General features: G+C 41.1%; 1 protein-coding gene across 1 annotated transcript in view; it reads left to right on the top strand.

Annotated features, from left to right (window-relative positions):
- The first annotated feature begins 9,794 nt into the window (after positions 1 to 9,794).
- Positions 9,795 to 16,462, top strand: part of ctsl.1 (cathepsin L.1) — a 29,828-nt gene continuing 23,160 nt past the window's right edge. Inside the window, exons 1-2 of the mRNA XM_024135090.2 lie at positions 9,795 to 10,061; positions 14,258 to 14,400. Of these exons, the coding sequence (XP_023990858.1) occupies positions 9,962 to 10,061; positions 14,258 to 14,400 (243 nt within the window). The 5' untranslated portion in view covers positions 9,795 to 9,961. The remainder of the gene's footprint in view (positions 10,062 to 14,257; positions 14,401 to 16,462) is intronic.

A 16,462-nucleotide genomic window follows, 5' to 3' on the forward strand; every position in this document is an offset into this window, starting at 1 on the left:
TTCAGACTTTCTTTCAATATCTCTACAGAATGATTGGAGTGATTATTAAAACGTATATGGACCAATCAGCATAACCCAGTGGCAAAACTGGTTGCAACGATATCATCATGAAGTCTTTTGTGACGTCAGGGTCGGGTTATAAACTGGTTCTAAAATTTAAAAAAATGGTTATCTGACCAAATGACACATCTTTCCTATGACGTGTTTATGTTGTCATGAAAAAAACAATCACCTTTACCTGGTTGTAATCTGGTCATATGATGTCTTTTCAACCAGGGAATTATGTAATTGTTACATTACATGTCACATTTTGCCTGCTGGGAAAGCTAGTGAAAGCCTGAAGATATGTCACACTTGAAATGACCGTGATTGAGTTATCAATGTAAACAACATAGTTTTGTGGGGCGTAAATTTAAACAGAATTCAATTCCAAAAACTAAAATAATCCAAATAATCCAAACACCTCCAAAGACATTCTGTTTCACTTCCATTTGACACCTTGACACCTATGAAGTGGAAACGAGCTTTGAATTCCAATCACGTGTAATCAGAGATGACTCCAACCCTCCCAGTTATGCACAAGTGTTGCTGCACTATTGATCCGGATGATAATCAAATTGTGTAAGTATGCCAAGCATCGTACATGTTCATTTAGATGGACATTATGTTTGAGCCACTCGGGAGCAGCCAAGTATGTTACTGGCTRAGTCCCAAATCGCATCCTATTACCTATGCAGTGCACTACCTTTGTCCAGAGCCCTATGGGCCCCAGTCAAAAGTAGTGAATAGGGCGCCATTTGGGACACGACCATGGCCCCGAGTCTTGGAAAAACACATGTAAAGTAATCAAGTTGGAATGACTTTTTGAGGAACTGTATCTTGTTGCTAAAAGCACCCTCTGCCAGACAACTTAAAGCCACACAATTACAAAAGGTATATTATAAGGTATACAGTTTTGTAAACGGTATAAGCATAGGGTATTTTATATCCCACTTAAGCCACAAAGATCATATTCAAATACTTCAAATGAATGAATTAGAGTTCTAARATGTAATTCTACGATGCAAGCATAGAAATGTTTATATATCCAATCTGCCACTACAACTGTAATGACCTAAAGAACATGTAACAGCATATTGTTTAGCTACACCAGAGATGCACACTGAGATGTACACCCGCTCCTTCCATGACATAGACCGAATGGAGGTATTTATGGAGATAGTTTAGTGCCTAAAATAAGGGGATAAATACATCTAAAAAATACATACAAATAGTTTCTTGATCTATCTTATATCTCTCAGATATAGGACAGACACTTCAGAACAAACTTCCTTTAGATAATGTTTTAATTGTTCCATGTAGGGAATCTGTTATTCAATACGTTTCTATTGGTTAATACCAGTATAGCCAAATTCAATGTTTCATCCATTACGTTTTTAATATTTTTTTTTGATAAGGGTTCTTAAAATACTAAATCAAATAGTTAAATAATCTTTGTAATGACCATCTTAAAACAATTCCAAAATGTTTGCTTAGAACACTTCTCCCTCCTCCGGCTTAGACAGGGCTTAGATTCTAGAGGGTTAAAGAAGGATTTTTAAGTCTTGAGACAATTGATACATGGATTGGGTATGTGTGCCATTCAGAGGGAGAATGGCCCAGACAAAAAATGTAAATACCAGGCACACCGGTTTGTGTCAAGAACTGCAACACTGCTGGGTTTTAACCATACCTCCATGTACATACTACCTCAATAAGCCTGACTAACCGGTGTCTGTATATAGCCTTGCTACTCTTATTTTCAAATGTCTTTTTACTGTTGTTTTATTTATTTTACACACCACACACACCACCACACACACACACACACACACACACACACAACACACACACACACACACACACACACACACACACACACACACACACACACACACACACACACACACACACACCTTTTTTTTCACACCTATTGGTTAGAACCTGTAAGTAAGCATTTCACTGTAAGGTCTACACCTGTTGTATTCGGCGCACGTGACAAATAAACTTTGATTTGATTTGATTTTTCACGCTAAACAGTTTCACATCAGGAATGGTCCACCAACCATAAGACATCCAGCCAACTTGATACAATTGTTGGAAGCATTGGCGTGAACATGGGCCAGCATGCCCCGACGAATTGAGGGTGTTCCTAATGTTTGGTACACTCAGTGTATGTTCTCATTTTAATTGGTCATCGCATGGGAATTGTATTACATTAGCCTGGTAGTGAACTTCTCACTTCACTTCCCTTATAGTTTTTCCAAAAACAATTGTTTTGCATGTGTTGAGGCAGAGGTGTCAATGCAAACCACTACCTTGCAGTAAGTGTGRACAGTGCTGCCATCTGGTGGAGAGTTCCCATTACCACTCCAGATAAACAAAATGCCATCCGCCAATGCGAGKRAACTATACTGAACAAAAATATAAAYGCAACACGCAACAATTTCAAAGATTTTACTGAGTTACAGTTCACATRAGAAAATCAGTCAATTGAAATACATTCATTAGGCCTTAATCTATGGATTTCACATGACTGGGAATACAGATATGCATCTGTTGGTCACAGATACCWAAAAAAAAACAAGTAGGGGAGTGGATCAGAAAACCAGTCAGTATCTGGTGTGACCAGATGTTTGCCTCATGCAGCGCAACGATCTCCTTCGCATAAAGTTGATCAGGCTGTTGATTGTGGCCTGTGGAATGTTGTCCCACTCCTCTTCAATGGCTGTGCGAAGTTTCTGGATATTAGCGGGAACTGGAACATGCTGTCATACACATCGATCCAGAGCAACCCAAACATGATCAATGGGTGACATGTATGTTGAGCCTTCAGGCCATGGAAGAACTGGGACATTTTCAGCTTCCAGGAATTGTGTACAGATCCTTGCGACATGGGGCCGTGCATTATCATGCTGAAACATGAGTTGATGGCAGAGGATTTTTAAGCAGCAGCATTTTTTATATATATATTTTTTAACCTTTATTTAACTAGGCAAGTCAGTTAAGAACAAATTCTTATTTTCAATGACAGCCTAGGAACAGTGGGTTAACTGCCTTGTTCAGGGGCAGAATAACAGCTTTTTACCTTGTCAGATCAGGGATTTGATCTTGCAACCTTTCGGTTACAAGTCCAACGCTCTAACCACTAGGATACCTGCCCCCCCATAAATATAGCTGATACTAGCCTCCTTCTGGCTTCAAAAAAACCTTATTCCTAAAATAATTTTGCATTTAGGTTGTATAAAATAAAATAAATAACAATGAAACAAAAAATGCCATATTAGGCTATAGTCATTCTACAGTGCCTTTGAATTCACTTATTAAGGAGATCATGCGGTGAGCATTGCATGCCTAGTTTGTTAATTTAGCCTAGCAGATACTGTTATATTCCCATGCCCAAATCACAGTCAACACAAATCTATTTTGTAACAACAATATCATGGAATAAAAAGTTTCCCAAATATATTTTTTTTACAAGTGCATATAGGCCTACCTGATGATCAACGGCTGCTGTGTTAAAAAATGAATAGCTGTTTTTTTTCTCATTCATTTATGATTAGATACTTCAGTTGTAACTGGTTCTGTTGCGCTCAATTTTTACAGTTGGTAGACAAATTTAGCACTGTTCCTAACTATCCTCTTTTTTACCAATAGCCTGTATGCACCACTCGGGGGTGCTCCTGAGTGGTGCAGCGGTCTAAGGCACAGCATCTCAATGCAAGAAGTGTCACTGCAGTCCTGGTTTGAATCCAGGCTACATCACATTTGGCCATGATTGGGAGTCCCATAGGGCAGCACACAATTGACCCAGCGTTGTCCGGGATTGGCTGGGGTAGGCTGTCGTGTCGTTGTAAATAAGAATTTGTCCTTATTGACTTACCTAGTAAAATATTCAAATCAAAACGTCTCCTGTGCTGCAGCATGCACTCATTTGTTGTCATGCTCTGTTTTGAAAGGTTGATCATGTCTCATCAACACCATCATCCCGGAAACCCTAGACCCACTCMAATTCGCATACCGCCCGAACAGATCCACAGATGACACAATTTCAATTGCACTCCACACTGTCCTTTCCCACCTGGACAAAAGGAACACCTATATGAGAATTATATTATTTGACTACAGCTCAGAGTTCAACACCATAGTACCCTCAAAGCTCATCACCAAGCTAAGGACCCTGGGACTGAACACCTCCCTCCGCAACTGGATCCTGGACTTCCTGACGTGTCGCCCCCCCCCCCCAGGCGGTGAGAGTAGGCAACAACACATCTGCCACGCTGACCATCAACACAGATGCCCCTCAGGGGCGTGTGCTTAGTTTCCTCCTATAGTTCCTGTTCACCCGACTGCGTGGGTTGGCACGACTCCGACGCCATCATCAAGTTAGCTGATGACACTACGGTGGTAGAACTGATCAACGACGACGATGAAGTAGCCTACAGGGAGGAGGTCAGTGACCTGGCAGGAGAACAACCTCAACGTCAGCAAGACAAAGGAGCTGATTGTAGACTACAGGAAACAGAGGGACGAGCGCGCCCTATCCATATCGATAAGGCTGTAGTGGAGCAGGTCCAGAGCTTCAAGTTCCTTAGTGTCCACATCAGGAACTAACATGGTTCACACACACCCACACAGTTGTAAAGAGGGCACAACAACACCTCTTCCCCCTCAGGAGGTGGAAAAAATGTGGCATGGGCCCTCAGATCCTCAAAAAGTTCTACAGCTGCACCATTGAGAGCTGCTTAACTGGCTGCATCACCTCTTGGTACGGCAACTGCAAGGCACCCGACCACATGGCGCTGGGGCCGTGCTCCCTGCCATCCACGACTTCTATACCAGGCGGTGTCAGAGACACACTCATACACACATGCACTCACAAGTTGCTGCTACTGCTCAGTCTATTATCTTTCCTTTGTCTGGTCACTTTACCCCTGCCTATATGTACATAGCTACCTCAATTACCTCGTACCCCTGCAGACTTGTCACCTGACTCCAGCTGTAAATGCAGCATAGGTTGTAATCTTTATGCACCCACACAACTCACATAGCACAGGTGTTCAGTGGTTTAGCAGCAGACTGCTGTGAACGTGTTCGTGGGCCTGCCTGCTTGCCTGTGCGTGCATGCGTGGGTGTGTGCAGTGGTGTAAAATATTTAATATATATATATATATATATATATTTTATATTTACTACTTCTATGTTTCTGACATCTTTTACTTTTACTTCACTACATTCCTATAGGAAATAATGTACTTTTTACTCCATACATTTTTCCTGACACCCAAAAGTACTTGTTACATTTTGAATGTTTAGCAGGACAGGAAAATGTAGAATTCACGCACTTATCAAGAGAACACGTGGTCATCCCTACTGCCTCTGATCTGGCGGACTCACTAAACACAAATGCATTCTTTGTGAATTATGTTGGWGTGTGCCCCTGGCTATCCGTAAATGTTAAAAAACAAGAAAATGGTGCCGTCTGCTTTGCTTAATATAAGGAATTTGAAATTATTTATACTTTTACTTTTACTTTGGATACTTAAGTATAATTCAGCAATTACATTTACTTTTGATACTTAAGTATATTTAAAAAAKAAATACTTTAGACGTAAACTGAAGTGGTATTTTACTGGGTGACTTTCACTTTTAMTTGAGTCATTTTCTATTAAGGTATCTTTACTTTTACTCAAGTTTGACAATTGGGTACTTTTTTCACCACGTGTGTGTGTGTGTGGCGGCTTTACTGTAAGACTGTGGTGGTCTGTCTGTCTGTCTGTCTCACTATCTCATTCAGAAAGTCACTTTATGTGGCTTAGGTGACAGTACACCTCCCCCACAAGCCCTGGGCTCATTTTCAYAACTACAGTATACATTATTCGAAAAGAAATATCAGCAAAATACAGTAAAACACACATACATATACAGTGCATTCGGAAAGTATTCAGACCCCTTGACTTTTTCGACATTTTGTTACGTTACAGCCTTATCTTAAAATTGATTCAATTGTTTTTTTCCCCTCATCAATCGACACACAATACCCCATAACTACAGAGCAAGAACAGGTTTAACTTTTTTTTTGCAAATTGATAAAAAAAAAAAACTGATCACATTTACATAAGTAGTCAGACCCTTTACTCAGTACTTTGTTGAAGCAACTTTGGCAGCAATTACAGCATTGCGTCTTCTTGGGTATGGCGGTACAAGCCATACAAGCCAATTCTTCTCTACAGATCCTCTCAAGCTCTGTTAGGTTCGATGGGGAACGTCACTGCACAGCAATATTCAGGTCTCTCCAGAGATGTTAGATCGGGTTCAAGTCCGGTCCCTGGCTGGGCCACTCAAGGACATTCAGAGACTTGTTCCGAAGYCACTCCTGTGTGGTCTTGGCTGTGTGCTTAGGGTCATTGTCCTTTTGGAAGGTCAACTGTCACTCCAGTCTGAGGTCCTGAGCGCTCTGGAGCAGGATTTCATCAAAGATCTCTCTGTAGAGAGATCCTGACCTCGATCCTGACTTGTCTCCCAGTCCCTGCCACTGAAAAATATCCCCACAGAATGATGTTGGCTTCACCGTAGGGATGGTGCCAGGTTTCCTCCAGACATGGCGCTTGGCATTCAGGCCGAAGAGTTCAATCTTGGTTTCATCAGACCAGATAATGGTCTGAGTGTCTTTAGGTGCCTTTTGGCAAACTCCAAGYGGGCTGTCATGTGCCTTTTACTGAGGGGCTTCCGTCTGGCCACTACCATAAAAGCCTGATTGTTTGAGTGCTGCAGAGATGGTTGTCTTTCTGGAAGGTTCTCCCATCTCCACAGAGGAACTCTAGAGCTCTTTCAGAGTGACCATCGGATTCTTGGTCACCTCTGACCAAGGTCCATCTCCCCCGATTGCTCAGTTTGGCCAGGCGGCCAGCCCAAGGAAGAGTCTTGGTGGTTCAAAACTTCTTCCATTTAAGAATGATGGCGGCCACAGTGTTCTTAGGGACCTTCAATGTTGCAGAAATGTTTTGGTACCCTTCCCCAGATCTGTGCCTCAACACAATCCTTTCTCTGAGCTCTACAGACAATTMATTTGACCTAATGGCTTGGTTTTTGTTCTGACATGCACTGTCAACTRTGGGACCTTATATACTGTAGACAGGTGTGTGCCTTTCCAAATCATGTCCAATCAATTGAATTTACCACAGGTGGACTCCAATCAAGTTGTAGAAACATCTCACGGATGATCAATGCAAACAGGATGCACCTGAACTCAATTTCGAGTCTCATAGCAAAGGGTTTGAATGCTAATGTAAATACGTTTTTTATTTGATATAAATACGCACAAATTTCTCAACCTGTTTTCGCTTTGTCATTATGGGGTAATGTGGGTAGATTGATGAGGAAAAACATTTATTGTATACATTTTAGAATAAGGCTGTAACGTACAGGAACAAAATGTGGAAAAAGTCAAGGGGTCTGAATACTTTCCGAATGCACTGTACCTTACCTTCCTACCAAAATGGATCAGACCGGAAATAAATAAATAAAGGTTTTAATGAGTTCATGCCATTCTGATCACAGTGTTTGGCTTACGTTTTCATTTACATTTTTACTATATTTTATTATCTGGGGCTTTTTGTTTTGACAGGTAAGTCTTGTGACTTGCAAGCACACCCACGTCCACTCCCGTCATGACGACCATTGACCTACAATGGCCATGCAGAAATTCACCATTGGAAAAGTTATGTCAAAAATAGTGACATTTAATCATTGTAGATATGTCACTAATGCTGACATATTAGGTGTCACTGAAGCTGACATATTAGATATATGTCACTTTTGGTAACATACTACTTATGTCACTATCATCATTTATGAATATTTCAACAGCAAATAAGATCAACTCGAAAAATTACACTACGGTTAAGAGACAGGTAAAAGGAGGTAGATGAAAAACATTTGAGAGGGAAAGTCTCCAACCTGAACTTCTAACAGGAAGTTTGTGGGTAGACAGGATGTGCTGCACTGTTGTTGAAAAGAGCAAGCTATCTTTTTGATTAGAGCAGGCAAAAATAGTTAATCGACAGAAGTCGGTTTGTCCCTCAATAGACCTACCTGTGGCTTGAACTCACACAAGATTAGAACGATAGCAGGGTGATGGTGCAGGAGTTCTCTAAAAACTATCTTAGCTAAGGTGTTGCTATTTGATACTGATGGTAATAAATGTACGTTTTCGCTAAAAATACAAAATGTACGGAGCCATGAATAAGAGACATAGAAGTTGCTCTGTTATGGGTAAATGTTTCTGAGAAGTAAATTCTGTCAACAGGCTTTTTGTTCCCATGTGTTTCCAGTGAGATGACCCGAACCTCAAGATGTGTAGCATGCAGTTGACACTCAAACAGCTGTGACGTCACGTGTGTGTGTTCCTCTTATGCCCTCCCAGCTTCCCCTAACACCTGTGGTTACTTGAAGAGAAGGTAAGACGAATTACCATGACTATTACCACAGGACATCTGGACTGGGCACCACAGAAACAATCCAGTAGACATTACAGGAAGATGTGGTAGTGGAGAGCACCACATATACCCATCACACCACCCACTGATAGATGAGAAGCAGGGTAACGAAAACCTTTTTATATATAATGGGTTAGTCATTTCTTGCAAATGGCTGAAAAAGCCGTTGACAGAAACTCTGGACAGAAAATGAAACGCACCCAATTTTGTGTGACTACTAAGTATGGAAACAAACAAACACAAAATCAAACAGACAAACCACACAACGGTAGATGTAGGCTTACATCTGCACCGGAAACAAAGTGGTCGAGTCAATATTGTTTCCATGTTATTCCACCTTTTGTTATTACTGCAATGTAATCATGTTGCATCAAGATAGCTTTTTTTTTATTTAGCAGAAATTAATTGACATACATATGCAGTTCTCATCTTAATTGACCGTAGGTTTAAACCAAACACCGACAAAAACAACATGGTTTCAAGTTGTGGTTGATTGCAAATTGAATTTGCGTTAGTCAATCAATGAGACATTAATGATACTTTGTTTTACTCTGTCACAACATACTGTAAAGATCAATGTGCAATGAAATTGCAGGCTATCCTTCGACAATAAAAAATGTCTGACAAGATGTTTCCTAAAGCAATGACCTGTTTGCCATGCAAATATTCTAGCATGATTTCCCCACACCTGGTTATATCAGTAAATTGACTGGTAAGCATGCTCTGGTCTGTGCAAAGTTTTAGACTGATCCAATGAACCATTGCATTTCGGTATCAACATTTTGTATCAAGACTGCCCAAATGTGCCTAATTTGTTTATTAATAACTTTTCATGTTCAAAATTGTGCACTCTCTTCAAACAATAGCAATGGTATTCTTTCACTGTAATAGCTACTGAAAATTGGACAGTGCATTTAGATTAACAAGAATTTAAGCTTTCTACCAATGTCAGATATGTGTATGTCCTCGGAAATGTTCTTGTTACTTATATCCTCATGCTAATCGCATTAGCCTATGTTAGCTCAACAGTCCCGTGGAAGGGGACACGGATCCCGAAGTTAAGCAGAGGACAGAGTGACAGGCGTCCATCACCAGCCAGTGGCTTCAAGACATCCTACACACAGACACACAGACACACACACACACACACAGGTGAGCAGCCACACAGACACACACACACACACACACACTTCCTGTGGCTGAGATGGGATGAAAAAATTGATTGAAAGATAGACATCGAGATAGAGACAGAGCGAGAGAGAGAGAGAGAAAGACAGAGAGAGGAAGAAAGAGAGAGAGAAACAGAGAAAAGAAAGACTGTATACAGTATGAGAGTGAGATAAAGAGAAACATCTGGTGCATAGCCTCCTGTATGATATCAGTCTCCAAATTCTCAGTAAATCTCTGCTGTCTTTCTCCTCAGAATGAAGTTGTTGGTAGTTGTGGCTGCTGCTCTGGCAGTGGCGAGCGCAGCTAGCCTTTCATTGGAGGACCTGGAGTTCCATGCCTGGAAACTGAAGTTTGGTAAGAGATGCATCTCTAGCCTATTTCATTTCAGCCTCTTATCATTGACAATAATGGAGTGTGTGACTCTCTCCTCTTTTCTTCATGTTTATTATCTGTCAATCTGAACCTCTTCTTTCTCATTGTCCTGTTAAAGATGATGTAGAGCAGGGGTCGCCAACCTTTACTTTCATAAGAGCTACTTCATACAAATAAAACATTTATGGAGCTACTCTGTCACGCCCTGGCCTTAGTTATCTTTGTTTTCTTTATTATTTTAGTTAGGTCAGGGTGTGACATGGGGGATGTTTGTGTGTTTTTGTCTCGTCTAGGGTGTTTGTATTGTCTAGGGGGTGTTTGTAGAGTTCATGGGGTTGTGTTCATTGTAGGTGTTTATGTAAGTCTATGGTTGCCTAGATTGGTTCTCAATTAGAGACAGCTGTCTACTGTTGTCTCTGATTGGGAGCCATATTTAGGCAGCCATAGTCATTAGGTAGGGTGTGGGTGATTGTCTATGTGTAAGTTGCCAGTGGATGCACTTATTGTTTGTATAGCTTCACGTTTGTTGTTTTGTTTAGTTTAGTTTGTATAGTGTCTTTAGTTTCGTGTTCGTCTTCAATAAAAGAAGATGTATCATTATCACGCTGCGCCTTGGTCCTCCTCTCTTTCACCATACGACGATTGTGACATACTCACAGCCTGCATATCTTGTTATTGTAGGCGTATATTTAATAGAGGCACCCAGCGCTTAATTTGTATTATTATTATAGAAAGAGCAGAAATAAGAGCTCTCACCAGTTTAATGAAATTAGTTTTGTTGTTTATTAAACATGCCAATATTGATGTTCCCGAAAAGATTTCAGTTGGTTTTCCATTTTGTGGCTTAAGTGGGCTACTGTCTGTCTATTCTTCAAAGTGCAGATGCATCCTCGCCTGCTCTCTATAGGCCAGCATTCAGGTAAACGTGTCCCAAATGTCGCAAAGCCTATCAAGCGTATCTAGACCTAAGCATAACAGTAACCTACAATTCTATACGGGGAGAAATCTAACAAATGGGCATATTAGATCATTTAAAGTAAATGATGCAGTGCAACACTGGAGAGAGATAGAGAGAGAGTCGCAGGCTTATGTCTATCAGAGCAGAGGTAGGGAGATGGCTAGAAGCACAGTTCTCTCTCTCTGTCACCACAGCAAAGGCCACTTGTTGGTTTCAAAACATAGCCTACAAAGTTGCACAAACATAAGAACAGTCACGGCCCACACAAATCAATTCTGAAAATATCGGCAAGAGAATTAACAAGGAGTCAATCAGTATACTTGTAACAACTTAAGCATTACAGAACTTCTATTCTATCAAATAAACCATATAAGGGCCAATAAACCATTCCATTTTTGAGGGGCTAAATTCGAAACTCCTCGATTGGTGAGCAAAAGAAACTAACACCACCACCTGCTGGAGAAGGCAGAGTTTTGGCCGAGTTGAGTCTCTCGCTTCGCCTCTTCCTCTCTGGCTATATGGACACTGTCGTGGAAATTCAGTGCTGAGAGAGACTTGGTCATTTCCTCAAACAATCATCTCTATTTAATATCGATTAGTTATTGCAATAATGAGGCTGGTAGACCCCCCACCCTTGAGTGTTGGACCAGGTAACCTAACCTTTACATAAATGCAGAGTACTAAAAATAGCTGACACTAACAATGCTCAGCCATGGTTGGTTCAACCCCCTTCATGCAGACCAAGGAGCATCATAAGCCACTCTGGGTTCATCCTGTCGTTGTCTTAACCCCTTTCTGGCTTAGTTTCCCAGATGCAAGGATGATTTAGAGACAGTGAGGAATTCTTCTAAACTCCTCCTGGCTATCTCTATCTCGGTTACACCCACCTCATATTGTCTATGTAATGCAGTCTTTAACTCATTTGTCAGCTCAAGCCATCTCTGGTGACCATACGCCCATATTAGCTGCAGGGAACAAGAGTGGAGCCCATGAAAACACAGACACTAACAGGACAGAAATATCCTCCTATTTGTTCAGTATTAATTGCTAACTATTAATATCAAACAAATCAGGTAAATATGTAATTGTTCTATCACAGCACGCCTGGTGCCCAAATTAATAATGTACACTACATGACCAAAACTATGTGGACAGCTGCTCGTCGAACATCTGATTCCAAAATCTTGGGCATTAATACGGAGTTGGTCCCCCTTTTGCTGCTATAATAGTCTCCACTCTTCTGGGAAGGCCAACTACTAGATGTTGGAACATTGCTGCAGGGACTTGATTCCATTCAGCCACAAGAGCATTAGTGAGGTCGAGCACTGATGTTGGGCGATTAGGCCTGGCCCACAGTCGGCGTTCTAATTCATCCCAAAGGAGTTCGATGTGTTTGAGGTTAGGGCTCTGTCCAGGCCAGTCAAGTTCTTCCACACCGATCTCAACAAACAATTTCTGTATGGACCTCGCTTTGTGCATGGGGACATTGTTATGCTGAAACAGGAAAGGGGCTTCCCCAAACTGTTTCCACAAAGTTGGAAGCACAGAATCGTCTAGAATGTCATTGTATGCTGTAGCGTTAATATTTCCCTTCACTGGAACTATAGAGATTGTCTATGGAGATTGTATGGCTGTGTGCTCGGTTTTATACTCCTGTCAGCTAAGGGTGTGGCTGAAATAGCCAAATCCACTAATTTGAAGGGGTGTCCACATACTTGTGTATATATAGTGTATGTCTCACAGCTAAGCTTCGTTTGGATTAGGTTCAGTCAGTCTTCCTGATGAGCCATTCCCAGCTAAATGATTTATGGGGTAGCTGGCAACAACAGCAGCATGCGTTAGCTAATCATGGACTACAGGAAACGGAGGGCCGAACTCTGTTTGGTAGCCGACCGTAAGGCGCTAGAGGGTAATGCCATCCAGGACCTCTAGACAAGGCGGTGTCAGAGGAAGGCCCTAAAAATGTTCAAAGACTCCAGCCACCCAAGTCATAGACTGTTCTCTCTGCTACCGCACTGCAAGCGGTACAGGAGCGTTAAGTCTGGGACGTAAAGGCTCCTAAACAGCTTCTACCCCCAAGCCATAAGACTGCTAAATAGTTAACCAAATAGTTACTCAGACAATCTAGATTGAACTCTTTTTGACTATGCACACACACTGGACTCTACCCACACACTCACCCATACTTACACTGACACTCCAACACTTCCACACTCATCACATACGCTGCTACTACTGTCTATTATCTATCCTGTTGCCTAGTCACTTTACCCCTACCTATATGTACATACAGTATCTACCTCAATAGTATTGGTCACCATCTGGATGTCACCGTGACATGCCAATTAGCTACCTTAAAGACAAGCTGGTGCATTACCATTGTAACAGTGTTGTATCAAGGTGCCATGTAGTTGATTCTGAACACTCTCCCAAGTCCCAACTTCGGCAGATAAGTTTCAAAGGTTCTAGCCACAACAAGCATAAATTAGCTAGCTGGGAAGCGCTCATCAGGATGACTGACCGAATTGACTGAACCGAATCCGTTTGACTCCACTACACAATCTGCTGTGCACAACATACATCATCAATTTGGGCACCAGGCGTGTCCATATAGCCTCTCCCTCCAAAACTTAGCAGTACCGGATCCTGTTCTGGCAGGATCCTGCTCAAATTAAGAGCTGGAGGCACCATGTGAACGTCTGGTTTTGCTGTTTTCTACTGCTTCCTAACTGAGGGCCCAATTCAGACTTGAGATAAATAGACTTAACATGGACTTAAATCAATAAAATATATATATATATATTTTTACTGAAGTTCATGTTAAAGATAGTTGCTACATCCATTTTTGGACATATAAATGAATTATATATACCTATTGATTATAACTAATAAATGCCTCATAAGCTTAGTTCAACTGTCAAACCCCATCAGAACCTAAAATATAACCTTGTTTTACTCCAATGTTTGTAAACAATGTAAATGTAAACAAACACTGTATTGCCTCATGCATAGTTAAAACAATAATTTTGATATCATGGATGGTCAGTCCTTGCATCCATATGAATTTGAGAGTGGTTACATTTCTCCAGGCCTTATCCCTCAGCTTTTTACCAAAACAGAGGCGGGGAGCCCGCTTTATTACGGTTTCAATTCAGGTCTTTGGTCAACTTTTCTCATGTCTGAATAGAGCCCTGAATAAACTGACTTTGATTCCCTACAGGAAAGTCCTACAGCTCTCCAGTGGAGGAATCTCAGCGCAGGAGTTCCTGGATCTCCAACCGTAAACTGGTGCTGGTCCACAACATGCTGGCTGACCAGGGCATCAAGTCCTATCGCTTGGGCATGACTTACTTCGCTGACATGGTATGGCCCAGACACATGCCATTTTAATAGCACAGTGAAGAATAGTTAACATATGTGTAAAGATAAAGGATTAAATGAAGAATAGAAGGATCTATTTTCCGTCCCCCTTTTCAGAGTTACAGCATTGGTAGAAAATAAACACAATTCAACTTGAAAAACAGTCTGATAGTATGTAGGCTGCTGTACCTGTAGGCTACTGACTCTGTATCCTCTAGTCTACCTGGACTTAATAATTAGATACAACAGAATGATAGATTCCCCCCAAAACAAGGGAAATACATTTAGTCTTTCTGAAATAATTGTTTCCATTGATTATAAATAACAATTAGGTCTATCGAACAATTCAAACATTTAATTAAGCTAATTGCAGAATTTGCTTTGATTAATTACGATTCATCACATTATCCAAATCCTAAAAAAAAGGAATTTAAAGGGAAAATCCACTCAAAAATGATATTCTGGTATTTCTTCCATTAGTCCACTGTTGATACAGTCCAAAAAGGATTTGCATGTCAGCAATCAAGTTTTTTAAATATTGGACTTTCAAGAATCAAAGTGTCCCCAGCCATATCATCAATGTTTGTCTATGGAGATTGCATGGCTGTGTGCTCGATTTTACACACCTGTCAGGAATGGGTGTGGCTGAACTAGCCAAATCCACTAATAAACAAACATTGGCAGTAGAATGGCCTTACTGTAGAGCTCAGTGACCACCATGCGAAATGACAATTGTCTGCTGGAGTGGTGTAAAGCTCACTTCCATTGGACTGGAGCAGTGGAAACGTATTCTCAGAAGTAATGATTCACGCTTCACCATCACCCATCTGGCAGTCTGATGGATGAAACTGGGTTTGGCGGATGTCAGGAGAACCCTACCTGCCCGAATGCATAGTGCTAACTGTAAAGTTTGGTGGAGGAGGAATAATGGTTCGGGTTAGGCCCCTTACTTCCAATGACGGGACATCTTAACGCTACAGCATACAATTACACTAGCATTCAAAGGTTTGGGGTCACTTAGAAATGTCCTTGTTTTTGAAAGAAAAATCACATTTTTGGTCCATTAAAATAACATAAATACAGTGTAGACATTGTTAATGTTGTAAATTACTATTGTAGCTGTAAATGGTTGATTTTTAATGGAATATCTACATAGGCGTACAGAGGCTCATTATCAAATAAAATTGTATTTGTCACATACACATGGTTAGCAGATGTTAATTCGAGCGTAGCGAAATACTTGTGCTTCTAGTTCCGACAATGCAGTAATAACCAACGAGTAATCTAACCTAACAATTTCACAACAACTACCTTATACACACAAGTGTAAAGGGATGAAGAATATGTACATAAAAATATATGAATGAGTGATGGTACAGAACGGCATAGGCAAGATGCAGTAGATGGTATAGAGTACAGTATATACATATGGGATGAGTAATGTAGGGTATGTAAACATTATATTAAGTGGCATTGTTTAAAGTGGCTAGAGATACATTTTTTACATCAATTTTTCCATTATTGAAGAGGCTGGAGTTGAGTCAGTATGTTGGCAGCAGCCACTCAATGTTAGTGATGGCTGTTTAACAGTCTGATGGCCTTGAGATAGAAGCTGTTTTTCAGTCTCTCGGTCCCTGCATTGATGCACCTGTACTGACCTCGCCTTCTGGATGATAGCGGGGTGAACAGGCAGTGGCTCGGGTGGTTGTTGTCCTTGATGATCTTTATGGCCTTCCTGTGACATCGGGTGGAGTAGATCAAATCAAATATATTTATATAGCCCTTCTTACATCAGCTGAAATCTCAAAGTGCTGTACAGAAACCCAACCTAAAACCCCAAACAGCAAGCAACGCAGGTGTAGAAGCACGGTGGCTAGGAAAAACTCCCTAGAAAGGCCAAAACCTAGGAAGAAACCTAGAGAGGAACCAGGCTATGAGGGGTGGCCAGTCCTCTTCTGGCTGTGCCGGGTGGAGATTATAACAGAACATGGCCAAGATGTTCAAATGTTCATAAATGACCAGCATGGTCAAATAATAATAATCACAGTAGTTGAAAACAGTTGAA

This window comes from Salvelinus sp. IW2-2015, unplaced genomic scaffold (genome assembly GCF_002910315.2).
Source record: "Salvelinus sp. IW2-2015 unplaced genomic scaffold, ASM291031v2 Un_scaffold83, whole genome shotgun sequence".
Taxonomy (NCBI): Eukaryota; Metazoa; Chordata; class Actinopteri; order Salmoniformes; family Salmonidae; genus Salvelinus; species Salvelinus sp. IW2-2015.